This window comes from Sodiomyces alkalinus (assembly GCF_003711515.1).
Source record: "Sodiomyces alkalinus F11 unplaced genomic scaffold SODALscaffold_11, whole genome shotgun sequence".
Taxonomy (NCBI): Eukaryota; Fungi; Ascomycota; class Sordariomycetes; order Glomerellales; family Plectosphaerellaceae; genus Sodiomyces; species Sodiomyces alkalinus.
In genome coordinates, this window is record NW_021167089.1 from 783,799 (window position 1) to 797,353 (window position 13,555).

General features: G+C 48.1%; 3 protein-coding genes across 3 annotated transcripts; all 3 read right to left on the minus strand.

Annotated features, from left to right (window-relative positions):
* Positions 1-4,768: 4,768 nt before the first annotated feature.
* On the minus strand, positions 4,769-6,738 carry SODALDRAFT_328798 (NAD dependent epimerase/dehydratase). Its single transcript, XM_028610776.1, has 3 exons — positions 6,156-6,738; positions 5,666-5,966; positions 4,769-5,512 (listed from the first exon to the last, which is right to left on the minus strand). Exons 1-3 carry the CDS (start codon positions 6,355-6,357, stop codon positions 4,888-4,890), a joined length of 1,128 nt encoding a protein of 375 aa, XP_028463261.1. The 5' UTR covers positions 6,358-6,738; the 3' UTR covers positions 4,769-4,887.
* Positions 6,739-8,791: 2,053 nt separating this feature from the next.
* On the minus strand, positions 8,792-10,151 carry SODALDRAFT_328800 (F-actin capping protein beta subunit). The gene is made up of 3 exons (XM_028610777.1): positions 10,048-10,151; positions 9,485-9,912; positions 8,792-9,299 (listed from the first exon to the last, which is right to left on the minus strand). Exons 1-3 carry the CDS (start codon positions 10,077-10,079, stop codon positions 8,908-8,910), a joined length of 852 nt encoding a protein of 283 aa, XP_028463262.1. The 5' UTR covers positions 10,080-10,151; the 3' UTR covers positions 8,792-8,907.
* Positions 10,152-11,121: 970 nt separating this feature from the next.
* Positions 11,122-12,967, minus strand: SODALDRAFT_66696 (hypothetical protein). The gene is made up of 4 exons (XM_028615570.1): positions 12,493-12,967; positions 12,104-12,388; positions 11,883-12,013; positions 11,122-11,826 (listed from the first exon to the last, which is right to left on the minus strand). Exons 1-4 carry the CDS (start codon positions 12,779-12,781, stop codon positions 11,218-11,220), a joined length of 1,314 nt encoding a protein of 437 aa, XP_028463263.1. The 5' UTR covers positions 12,782-12,967; the 3' UTR covers positions 11,122-11,217.
* Between the last annotated feature and the right edge of the window lie 588 nt (positions 12,968-13,555).

The following is a 13,555-nucleotide window of genomic DNA, read 5'->3' on the forward strand; positions in this document are numbered from 1 at the left end:
TCACTATAGTAGTTATTATAAAGGTATATAGGAATACGATATATATTATATAATTATAAGCTATAGGCTATATATTATAATAGTATACTACTAACTATTATAGTTAGACGTTATACGTTTGGTTCCTGTTATAGGCGTTAGTTAGTAGCTTATGCTGTTCTTTAAAAATATAGCTATAATTCTTTTTTTATTTTTCCTGAATTTCTATTCGTCTAGAACCGGACTAATACTACGCTAATTAATATTAGAGAATGAACCAATTCACTAAACCGGGGATATAAATTAACTATTTAAATTAATTTATTAGTAATGCTAATTACTAGTTATTAATAATATATTATTCTAATAATCTTTAACTAGAAATATAAAGTAGATACTTCCTTATAACCTTATAGTTTAATATATTAAGGTCTTTAAAAATATAATACTCTGATTATTTAAGTCTACCTTTAGTACTTCATTACTCATAAGAGTCTTATTATAAATAGTCTTTTAGATATACTATATATTATATAAAGACTATAAATATAAACTTTATTATTACTCTTAGACTTAGTATTTATCTAATAACTTACTTATATAATAATATAAACTAATATATAGAAAACGTGATATATTAAGATATATAATAGCTAGTATACGACTTTATAATAGTAAATATAGTATATTATTATATATATTAGGCTATAAAATACCTTTTATGCCTTATATAATACGAATAAAATAATAACGAAAATATAATACTATAAAAGCAAAATATACTAATAATAGTTATTAATTTCCCTTATTTTTATACTTCTATTTTATATACTTTTACTTATATATATATATATATATATATATATATATATATTATTAGTAACACTTATATAGTAAATTTATACTTTTATATATATAGTACTTACTAGTCTTCCTTTAAGTAAAATATAATTACCCTTATTATATTTCTCTGCTTATTTAATCTAACTAAGCCTTACTAGAAAGGTTTTCAGTGTCTTCTTGCCTCCTACCTCTCCGTATAGCTCTGTATATAACACCACCAATATACGAGGTAAACGATAGGACCTTAAACCTCTTCGCGAGGAGATCTGCCGCCGCTTCGAAGAGGGCTTTTCCGACGACTTTATTTACGACTATATACGATAGTAAATAGAAATAACGATTAGCCGTACCTTACTATAGCACCGGTATAAGGCCTAGGGCCTCTCGCGCTAAACACATATAGTTATATTAACGGATCTTATTCAACGCGTATATAAGCTTTTTTACGATAACCTCGATAATACCGAACTACTACAATAGCTATAGACCGAGGGCTTCCGGATATCGAAGTTCGGACTCGAAGGTATTCGAAAAAGTAATAAGTTATAGCAACGGCAGGATACGCCACGGATTAAGGAGGTAAAAGCAAAAGCCAAAGAGTTCTTCGAGGGTAATAATCCTGATATATCCTTTACGCGGGGGCTTAGTGCTATATAGCTCTATATATTTATACGGTAGAAGGGCTTTATAATTAGCCGCGATACTCTTTACCGTATCTTCTTAGAACTATTCCTAGAAGAGGTTACGGCCCGTATAAAGGAGATACGGTACCGTAGAAAGGGCTAGATAACGCCCGGGCCGAATTTTATTCGGTCTATTAATACGTACGATAAGCTACTTCCCTTCGGCTTCGAGATCTACGCCGGTATTAATGCCTACGCCCGATTTATAACTTAGTTCTACGTTAGAGTATCGGCGTATACTGCTAGGAATATCCTTACGCAGTATATCCATATTATACGTTAGACTGGATTTCTCCCGCGGTTTATTCGGTCAGATCAGGGCAAAGAGATAATACTCTTAGCCGGCGTATACTAGTATATATCTGTATAGTCGTGTATAAAGAAGAACATAGCCGGCGAGGATATTCCGATTAAGTTTAAAGACTACTGGATATTTAGGAAGAGTATCTATAATTAACGTATCGAGGTATAGTGGAATAGACTCTATTAGTCCTATTCGGTATATTAAAGGGTAAGTAATTATTATACTACTACTTGATTAGTATTATATTCCTTTACTAATATATATCCAGGAGTATTTTATTTACCTCTCCGAAAACGGCCTTTTCGATAACCGTTCGATTACCGACCGTATTACGCTGCTTTATATATATATACCACTTATACGTACCGACTTTACACGATTTATACGGGTCTATAATAGCTACCGTATCCGCGTATAGCGTTCTCGGCCGTATATTATCACTAGTAAGCCTTAGGTACTTTACTACTAGGCTACACAGGACTTCCGAGTATAGCCGGATCCTATACGGCTTCGTATACTAGAAAACGCCCTTATAGAAGATCTTTAATAGCTTAATACATATCTGCCTACAGATATTATAGCAGTATACTTAGCGCTTAAGTCCACCGCGGGTAGCCTCTAAGAGATACTAACTATAAACGGTAAAGAGTATCCTGCGCTTCCTCTATATAGTTATATACGTAATAGTCTAAATACGTACGTGGCCGCGAAGACCGAACCCTAGCTTTTATTATTATCCGCGCCTTATAGTGGTATCGCGGCTATAAAGGACCTACTCGAAAAGGAGGGCTTAGATATAGAATAGTCTATAACAGGAACTAATAAGACTAATTTAGCCTTTTCGGATATAAAAAGCGAGGGTAGTAATTAATTCTAATCTAAGGAATTAATTCTAATCTAAGGCTCCGTGTCGGAAGTTATTAAAAATATACGCTTCCGGCCGCGAAGATCTATTATTAATAGTGGCACCTTATTTTTACCCGCCTCCTATTCCTCTATACCGTATTCCTCCATACCGTGATCCTCCTCTTCTATATAAGCCTACGCGTAGGTATCCGGTACTATCTCAGTCTTAACCACCTACGGCTCGGTCTTAACCTACGGTTCGGTCTTTACCGTTACCTTTACGGCTTATTTCCCTTTCCCCTTTCCGGTCTGCTTTTTCGCACGGGTCCCCTTTCCGACTTCCTTCTTTATAGCGATCGGCACCTCCTCGTCGTCGTTATTTCCTTTTATATTATTCCGTTTACCTAAGGTTAGCTTTACCGGGGCGGGTACCTTAGTCTTTCGGAGGAAGGTAAGATAATATTCCTTTATAAAACCGAGACTAGATTCGCGTAGAAATGCACGGGGCGTTATAGTGTTATACGCCTTATTACGGAAGAAGATAACGGTTTTCGGGTTCTTCTAATCGTATAGAAAGACCGTAAGGTCCTGGTTAAACTAGTATTTATCGGATATAAACTGGCTTATAAGGTAGCGTATAAAGTCTTAGTGGTTCGGAAAAGTCTAGTCTAGTATAATCGAAACACGGCCGGTAATTTTTTATCCTCTAATCTTTATAAACTTTAAGATATCTATACCACCGATATCTTAAACGTAGTACTCGCCGCTATATAGGCTAATACTAATCTCCTTTATAGCCTACGGCTGCTTTTCTTTCCGTGTTAATTAGATACTAGCCCTACGCTACGCCTCGCCGGTTCGAAACGCAGTTAAAAGCACTCTGCCCTATACCTACGCCTACGCGACGGCGCCGGGTGTATAAAGCGCCTTCGGTTCCGTATCTTCGCGCTTTAAGCGGGGAGGAGTGTCTGCGGTTAAGTCGATAACCGTGTTATCGTCGTTAATAGGAGGTGTTGATTCGTTCTTAAGGAGTATAGACTCGAACCGGCCTATACCGTATTTAGCGTATACTGACTAATCGGGATTAGTATCGAAAAGAATAGTATAATAGACCTTAACGTCAGGGCAAACAAGCATAGTTAGGAGCGTTATTATACAGACTATTATATAACCGTTAGCGTAGATGCCTCTTCTAAATAGGCCCTGCGATAGTTATACGGATATATACAGCGCTATATAGATATGGATTCCTCTTCTAAATAGACACTACGATAGTTATGTGGATATATACAGGGCTATACAGATCAGGTTTTTATATGTGTGCCCTATGACCCTGCTTAATTACATCTGCACACGCCTATATACAAATCGTACTACTAGGTAGAAGACTTCTACGGCCCGGGTGAACCTATTAATCGATTATTACTATTTTTAGAAGTTGAAACAGACCGTCCTGCAGCTTGCTGTAGCTGCCCCTCTCTGTGGTATCACAGGTACCGTATTAACCCCTGTCCCCCTATACACGTGTAGTTATTTCCAATCAAACCAATATATAGCTAATTTTTATAAGGCAGGTTATATACTGATACGCATATATATTAAGGAAATTTTCCGTCTTTCTTGTAATTTTGCTGATATAGATATTAAGATTTTATAGGGGAGCTACTTGTTACTAGATACCTATAGAGAAAAGCGCCGTTGGTGAACAACGCGGGTTAATACGGTAGGACCGACTTGGTATAATAGCTACCTTTGCGTATTATGATCCACGGTCCTTTATTACTCATCATCATCACTACCTACTCCATTCTACTAAGACCGAACACTCGTTCACCTTTTCTTCATCTTCTTTTCCTTCTTCTTTCTTCTTAATTTATACATAAGTAAAGTACGAATGTGTATTAAGTGTCATGGTAGTAGTCTATGGAATGACGCTAGTTGGTATCCACAGATGCGTAAATATGCTTCCTGTGTAGCGTGTCGTTGGTCCAACATAAATACTGGTCGGCCCCAGGTCAAAGCCCCCGTCCATGCCAATCGGTTCTCCAGAGCTAGGGCCGGTTCGCCGTACTCCCTACCTAGCTCAAGCGTAACGGTGGCTCGGTCGCGTTGTCGTCATGGTCATCGTCTGTTGTTCTGATCCTCCAGCCCTCCCCCCTCCTGATTGGCTGGTGTGGTCAGGAACCAATTCTCCTCACCCCTGACCCCTCACCCCTCACCCCTTCCCTCTCGTCATGGCCACCAGTTCATCTTCTTGTAACTCTCAATGACCTCTTCCAACAACTCCTTGCTCATCGCCGGCTTCTCATACTGGAACCCCACCACCTGTTCCAGGCGTGACCCATCCATGCTCAGGTCCGTATCTTTGATCAGCTCCTTCTCCAAGAAGGGGGTCAACGGGCCGGGCCGCGAGATTCCCGCCTTCTCCAACAGCTCCGCCCAGGGACCCAGCAACTCATCATTGACGTCGTCCACCACGCTGTCCAGACTAAGCCGTGCGAAAGTACTGATCAGCTGTCCTTGGAAGCCCGTGTCGATGTTAAACAATTCCCCGATGATGTCCGCCATGGTCCCCTGCGTCGTCGTCCCCTTGTCCACCACGTTGAATGTCGGCGCTCCCAAGCTGGAGTCCCACGACGTCTTGCCACCCTCGGTGTCATACCACCGCGCCACAGCCCACAGCGCCCGCGTCACGTCGTGGATGTGCGCCGTGTTGGTCCGCAATTCCCTAGTCCATAACCACTTCATCTCCTGTTCTAGGTACTGGTAGACACGGGCCATGCACAGCGCCGTCGCTACCCATTGAGACGCGTACGGGCCGTACACGTGTGCGAGACGCACGATGATGAGACTCAGTCTTTTTGCAACATCCATGTTAGTCTGAGAAATACCCAGAAAGGAATGGGGTGATCAGAAATCAGGAGAGAAAGGGCAGAATGGACGGGAGAAGAGGAAGTACAAAAGAAAAGGGGAAAAGAAAAGAGGGCACTCGTGTCCTCTCGCGGCTTACCCTTCGATCTTGGCCAGTTCTTCTTCGGCCTGCAGTTTGTAGACAGCGATTTTGCTCCACGGTTTCAGCTTATCACCCTCCTTGCTGGGCGACGAGTCGGACTTGTACACCATGCCCGTGCTGAGCTCGACGAACGCCTTGACCTTGCGCTTGGCCGCCTCCTTGGCCACCGCCACGGATAGTCCTAGCGAGCGCAGTTTGTATACCTCGTCCTCCTGAGAGTACCGCGTTTCGCCGCCGCAGTTGAAGACGTAATCCCACTGCTTTCCATCACTCCGGTCGAAGATGCGCGATAGTGATTCTATTTCAAAACGTCACTGTCAGCGCACGCGTCGCAGCCGGGACCGGAATGAGTACGCGAACCAAAAAAAAAAAAAAAAAAGGGGGGGGGGGGAAAGGGGGGAAAAAAGGAGTACAGGGTTGATTGACGCCGCTGGCTGGCGAGCTTGCCATGTCAAAACATGCAAAGAAAAAGGAAAACGACACGTACGTTCTCTACTGGCGTCGGCCTGTATAAACTTGGAACCTGCGCAGGCCTCCTCGAACTCCGGGGCGAGCCATGCCAACTGAGGCAGAGCCTTGTCAACAATCCTGACCTCGGACGCGAGATCATTCTCGTGAATGTGGAGAGCGAGGAACCGGCCAATGTAGCCGAGCCCTCCGATGATGAGGACCGAGGGCTTTTCCGCCATGGTTGTGTGCAGCGACGTCGTCTCGAGTTGTCGGGCCAAGTCAAAGTTACTGCCCTACAGAGGGGATGGTCGTATAAAGTCGTCTGCAGCGTGGGGCGAAAAGATGTGTCGGTTCGGGTCCTCGCTGCTTCGTCTCGTCGTCTCGGTGCAGGTTGAGCCTGGAGAATCTAGAAGGGGGTGGTGTTAATGCGGATGCAAGAAAATGGACGTTCGCAGTCTTTCCCTCTCGGGGTTCGACTGTCGAACGATAGCGCGGGGTCCTCGACATATCGGAATACCTAATGAGCCAGGGAGGGGAAATGTCTCTCGTTTGCCGGTAAAGTACCACAAGTGGGTGGAGGGCAGTGTCGCCAGGAGAAGAAACCGGTCTTTTGAGTCCAAGGATTGGGCAGTGGGCTGCAGCTCGCAGAGGGGAGATCAGACCAAAGGGGGGCGGGGGCCGGGCCCAACGATGCAAGTGCAGTAATCCGTACCCGCAGTCAGATGGTGAATTGGCCGAGGTGGAATGAACAAGAGCAGGTATTCTATTCGTAAAAAAAGAAGACGAACGATGTCGGTGTTGGGGGTAATCGTTGTGGAAGTTAGGAGGAAAAGGTTCTCAGGAAGAGGAATAGAAATACTTACGCTACACAAGGCACCCTGGTCCTATACTGATCAAGGAAGAGGAGACAGAAGCCAACGGAAAAGGGAGGAGGTGATCATCAGGTTAAGGTAGGAAGGGGTACGGAGGTCGTGAGGGGAGAAAAGGGGGGTTGTGGGTTTTGGGGGGCCGCTTGATTACAGCACTAATTAATTACAGAACGTACCTGATCGCACCTAAAAATGCAGTTGCAGGGGGGGCTCGGACAGGGGTGGAGGCGGAGGCGGGGGCATGGAGGGGGGAGAAAATGCAGAATGTGTCACAGGTAGGTCACAGGAAAGGGGCATCAATATTTCGTCGAAAGCGGTTTGACGCAAGGTATTATATGTATCACGTGATGGAGAAGATTTGGCTTCTACTTCGTGTCAAGTGCTGAAAGGACAAAAACATTGCCAGGAAAAATAAGGTAGTATTCTACAGCACTATCGCCCCTTTTCCTTTCCAGGCACTAGGATTGGGTCCCGTATCCGTAGCTCTGGGGATCTGCTAGCTACGATCCCGAGATACTTCGCCGAATAATGTTCTCCTCGGGTCCCAAGATCCTAGCGCAAGTTTGTTAAAGTCGAGCTCCCAACACCATGTCAAGCGGTTATTCTTGGAGCTCCAGTTGTTTCCGACCGACTTTAGCGCTGCTCGCTTAGGTGAGCCGGGGCAGAAACACCTACCTGGCCGACGTCATGACGGGAGTTTACAGAGCGCCTGAGATTCTTCTTGGGTAGTTATAGGATACGACTCCAAGGAGGGCCAGTCTGTTTGGGATCACACCGCCTCGGTAGGTACTCCGTAGAGCGGCGCTCGAATCTCAACTCCTACGCTTCTGACTCTTTGACCCGACTAGGTAACCACTAACATGTCCAGATGCTTTGACGCCACTCTCACTTCGTCGCGTGGCCTGCCACGAGGAGCTATTACCTACATTGTACGTTGTACAGTCTATCGTGCTTGGTAATCGATGAGACATCAATTTTGCACAGCGCGAGCTTGGACTGGATGCAGGTCTTCTCCAGACGATGTGGGGGAGTTCTTGCGCGCTTGAACCCCCCGTCAGTCTAGGGGTCTCAACCGCCAAGTCCCGCGTCCTCGGAGATAGTGGGGCCGACCATTGCCATCGCGTCCTCGACTTAACCTGTCGGGTAGAAGGTGAGAGTAGACGAGTGGTCCTCGTGCTGCACACCTAATCTCCTTTGGGATACCTCGGAGGGTCCGTCTCAAGACTCTCAGCTCATCGGATCGAGCGTTGTCTATGGATCTCGATGAACGCCCATCGGCAACGTACGATGGAACCAAGTAAGATGGTACGGGTCCCATCGTCACCCGTAGCGTGACAGGGGCAAAGCATACCGTATTTTCAGTCGTCCCGCATCGCGCCAATTCACCCCTCCGCCGACGTTGGCCCTCTTCATCCTCAATGGGTATTCTCCCCCGAGTACATGCCATATCCGAAGTCACCAATCCAAGGGAAACTCTGCCGCGCCGCACACAGTTACAGAATCTGGGCCCCGAAGCAAGAAGGCGACTGGACTGGCCCAGCATGCGGACGTATTTGCCTTCTCCTGGAACTATAGGCTTGTCTGTGCCTATTTTGGACGATTACTCCTCTCCCACCTTCATATGGCAGACCATGCTGGCCCTTCTTGGTCTGCGTCGGCCATCCCTGACTTGTTCGGATCAAGCAGCACGGAGAGAAGTTGGCGACAAAGTGTGTGTACGCAACGGATATGGAAGAAAGATCCATCCCCTGCTCGTGACCGAGTCGCTTGAGTAGGTCTCGCTCGAAAGCACACAGAATCAAGCGGGCCGGCCAACAATGCATGTCTTGTCTCTCTTTGCTTTGCATGGGGAAATAAAAGAATCTGCGTAAAAAAATACAATAAAAAATAAAAATAAAAAAGGGAACCAGACGTCCCCTCTCACCTCCGCATGCTGCCAATAATCTCTCGCTGTGCTTCCCTGTCCCTGCCCGCTTCGCTCAGGCTTCCGACGCTGCGCAAATCGCCCACGACATCCTTGGCCTTGCCAAAGTACACCTCCTGCAGCAGGTTCCTCATCTTGAGCTCCATGTCTTCGACGAGCCTGCCGATGTTGATAATGTGGCTCTCGTCCCCATCCACGGGAAGCTCCTGTTCAATCTGCCGCGTCATGTTGCCACTGAGGTCCATTTCGCCCAGGGCCGTACCGCTCGACGATAGGTTGAGGATCACTGTCGAGGTGAGCTTGTACTGCGTGGACCGGCCGCGTTCAATGGCCTCGAAGACATGGATCGAGTCCCATACACCTTCCGAGGTGCTTCCGGGGTTCGACACTGTAGTCCGTCTCGTCAGCTCCCGCTCGGTTTGACCGTAGATATTCCAAACAAACAAAACGAAGCAGCCATGAAGAAGTGAGATACAACTAGTAGGCTTCTGGCCATAAAAAAGAGAAAGAAGGGAAAAGCGGGGGGGGGATAAAGAAGATAAGAAAAGGGGGCACAGGCACTTGGTTACGTACGCTTCTTCAACAGGACAACTCCAGCGAACCCATCGTCGAGATTCCAAAAATAGACGCTGCTGACACCCCCCTCGTAGTAAAGGTCGCGATATACGTCAAAGGCTTCGTTGGCCTTGATCTCCATCTTACGGACCCGCTCCGAAGGGACAGCCCCTTCGCCGGCCCCGTCGTTCCCAGCGCCTGAGACGCCGCCCAGACCAGCCTCGTCTAGCGGCGGGTCGAATTCATTGCTCCAGGGAGAGCGGTAGCTGTCGCCGTCGCGATTGTAATCGCAGAGAAGGTAGTCTCGACCTGACTGGCGGCAGCCGCGCACTCCGAGGGGTTGGTCGACGGAGGAGAGGAGGTCCTCGGTCAGGTCTGGAGCGAGGGAGATGATGGAATTCAGGTGCGAAGTGGTGTGTTTCGGATTGAGGCGCCGGAGGAGGTCACTAGACGGTCACTGAAGTTAGCCATCGTCCCGGAATGTTTGTGCAATGGGTGATACAGTGGATGATACCGTGGTAATGAGGTCGGCGGACGGCACTTTGCGTAAAGCAATTTGGGGGGAGGGGATGGAGGCTTACAGCGCCGCATCAAATGGGTCAGCGGTTGCCATTTTTGACAGGGGCGACAGTCTATTATGTAGGAACGGGCCGGCGGGTAGACGCTTGTTTGAGGGCCGGAGGGGTATCTTCTCGGTCGTTTTGATAGTCTCACGGCGAGGCTGTCTTGTAAGGTAGGCGTCCAGGAGGAGGCTGATCGGCTGGAAGTGTACTTGTACCCAAGAAGGTCGAAGCTACGGAGTAGAGAGGAGCGGGGCCCACTCTAATTCGAAAGTACTCCGTATACGAACTCTCCCCAGGTACCGATACGCTAGGTACCTACCCGGGTTTGGGGGGGTATAGGACAGAGCCCGATAACTGGTCAATCTGTCAACAGTCTTAGAACATCATGTCGACAGAAATTTCTCTGTCCTGGCTCTGGTCAGAGCAAAAGTCTCTGTCCGAGCTCTGACCTAGAAACCCCCCCTCCCGGGTAGGTACCTAAGCTAGCGGGGTAGAACGGCGAGCCCACCAGAGCTCTAGGTACCTAAAGAAGCACACCCAACTCGACCTCTGTCTACATCGCCCAGAGCATCACATCTTGAACCGTCCTCCTTGTAATGCTTCAAAACACACAACTCGACAAGAAGACTCCGCCTTGTGAATGTAGAGTCACCATCACTTCCAGAACATCATGTCATTCATTCCAATACGTCCAATATCTCGAGAAGAACAGGCCGTCGCAACATGGCTGATCAACATTGGTATTGCACAAAGATGCTCGGCCTCCTCATCGCCTCGTCTTTCGAGGCCCCTTGTTTGATAGACAGCTGCTTCCTCTCCGCTGGCACCCCGGCTCCAGAGCAGCTGCTTCTTCTCACATACAACCCAATAAATGGATTCTACTCCAAAAAGGCAAACTCTCCTGACAAGCAACCTGCTCCCAATGTACTCCAACAAGCTTTCTAGAACGCCGCGAAAACCCCAGAAGCGGTATCGGCCGTGGCATGCCATGCGCATAGAACATCTTGCCCCTTTCCCTAGAGCCCAGACGGTCGGTCGTCTTGCGGCAGCGACAATACCCAGTCATAATAGCCCACCGTACCGCCTCTTTCATAATAATTACAAGCTGACGGAGAACTGACATACGGACTGTACACTGTACCCGCAAGTCCTGCTATCGTCCATGTCGACTGGTCACCCCTTGCCGTGTCAACTGATCATCGCGCCACACACCAGGCAGGCCAATGGCTCAGTCCACGTCTTCTCGCCGCCCTTGACATTTTCCCGGAGATCACGAATCTCCACTACCGACGGACTCTCGGCCAGTTTTAGCGCAACCTCAAAGAGGCCCTCGTATGGCTTGGAGCTGGCATCCATCTTCTTCTTCTTCCCTTGCGGCTTTCTCCCCGTTTTCGAAGCCGCGGTAATCGACTTGTCGACAGATACAGCCTCCCCTCGACTATTCTTCGCTGTTCCCGCAGTGGGAGGATATTGCGATGACGGCTCGGCCGTGATGCCATTGTCGGAATCGTTGCCCATCTTCGCATCTATCGACTGCTGGACCTCGGACCCGTTGTCCGGTGGGCTCAGTGGCCTACCTGCCGCCTTATCACTACTGTCTGCAACACTGTTCTCCGTGTTCTCCGTGACTGGCTTCTGATATGGCTTATCCCTGCCTAAAGATTCATAGGTCCTCATGAGTACATCGTGCTTGAGACACTCTTCGTGGAGCCAGGTGCTGCACTTGGGATCCGAGCAGGCAATGAGGGTTTTGTCGGGATTCGCAGGCTGATCGCATTTGCAAGTTCGTTGAATCGACTGTCTCATAGTTAGCGCGAAGCGGAAACACAAGAAAATAGGAAAGAACTTCTCACCGAAAGCTGCATGCTTCTGATGTCAAAGGCCTGTCTCCAATATAGTGCATCTTGGACCTCCTCATCGTTCTCCTCGAACCATTGCTTGACCTTGGCCTCCTGCGTTACGCTCACCACATTGATTACATCCACTATCCCGAATTAGCTGCTCGTACTTTGTTTCCCCCGGTCCTTTCTTTTGTTTCTCTAAGATTACGATGTGAGGGTAGAGGCAGGCATACTGTGATTTGATGCAATTAATTCATTGTGTCCGTGATATGGCTGGCGACCTGACACATATTTGTTGCCATCCTTTGTTCCGACCGGAATCTCCTCGGGCCAGTACATCCAGTAAACCCGAGCATATACGTGATGTTCATCGGCGGCGCGGATTTCCAGGATGCGGGCCACCCACTCGTCAGGTTGTCTCCGCAAGCCCGAGCCATTTTGGAGCGGTTCCTTAGGCGCTATGGTCGAGTCGTTGGCAACGTAGATGAATCCTTCGCTGAAATACTTCGCCTGGTTCACTAATGAGGAGAGAGGTCGCCCTCTACGTCAGTGCGCCGTACAGGACGGAAAGAGAAAGGGATGGGAAAGAGAAGAGATGCGCGGCCTTCTCTCGGCAACGTACGGACGAAGCTGTTGTAGCGCGTCATGCCCATCCACTTATCCCGGGGCTCCACCCTATAGTGTAGGTCCAAAGTCTCGTCGTTCTTGAACTTGCCCGAGGGCGTAAAGGGCGAATTCTGAACTTTGGCAATGTCCTCTTCCTCCGGCTCTGACTGTTTTCTTCTCTTCTTGCCTTTCTGACCCTTGGACTTGTCCTCGGGAGACACGTACATGATGGTGAAGGGACATTCAGCCCTGCCATCGTCGACCGATGGCTCCGTACGGCTTCGCTTCCGAGAGCTGGTGGACATGGTTGGCGGCTGACAGCGACTTGGGAGGAAGGGGCGTCGCGTTTCGTACTGGGGATGCAGGCGAATTGAGACGACGCGGGATTTTGCGATGGCCGGCCTGCAATGGGTTCTGGTCAAGTTTCAATCGTCGTGACCTCCCTCACCAATGTGAAAACCAAGGCGTCGCAAACCGGATGCTGGAACGGATGGGTGCCGAGTCGTTGCCGCTTTGGACTGCAAGTCAATGACCGGGGGTTTCGTTCGTCAGGATCGTCGCTGCGCAGCCCGACAGGCAGGTAGGGACTCCAGAGAACAAAGTCCCCTGGGTTCTAGTCGATGCGCCTCGTGGTATGGATGCGTACTTGCGTGCGTGGAGAGCTAGGATGATGGCGCTTATGAAAATGCTGCTGTGATCGCAATTGCTCTCAAAGACACCGAAAAGGAAAAAGTGATGGCGAAGTAATCATGAAACAGACACAAGGGTGAAGTCGCAAAATGACGATAAGGACAGGGGAAGAATGTTGAGCTGGCGATATTACTTGCCGGCAAAATACTCGCCGATACGCCCGAGAGAAGGCTTCGAGTACGGTAACTCCAAAGGGAGAGGGGAAAAGTAGGTCAAGGCAGTCAAGTCCCCAGTCGCCTTTGACCGGTCTGTGCTCACCCGCCACCCTAAAAAACGATTGGACACCGTTACACGTATCTCTCCAATCACGTGCATTTATCTCCGGTCAGTCTGGCCAATAGTACAACACGCTCGTTCGTCAATCCAACCCCTCACGGAGTACAAGGACA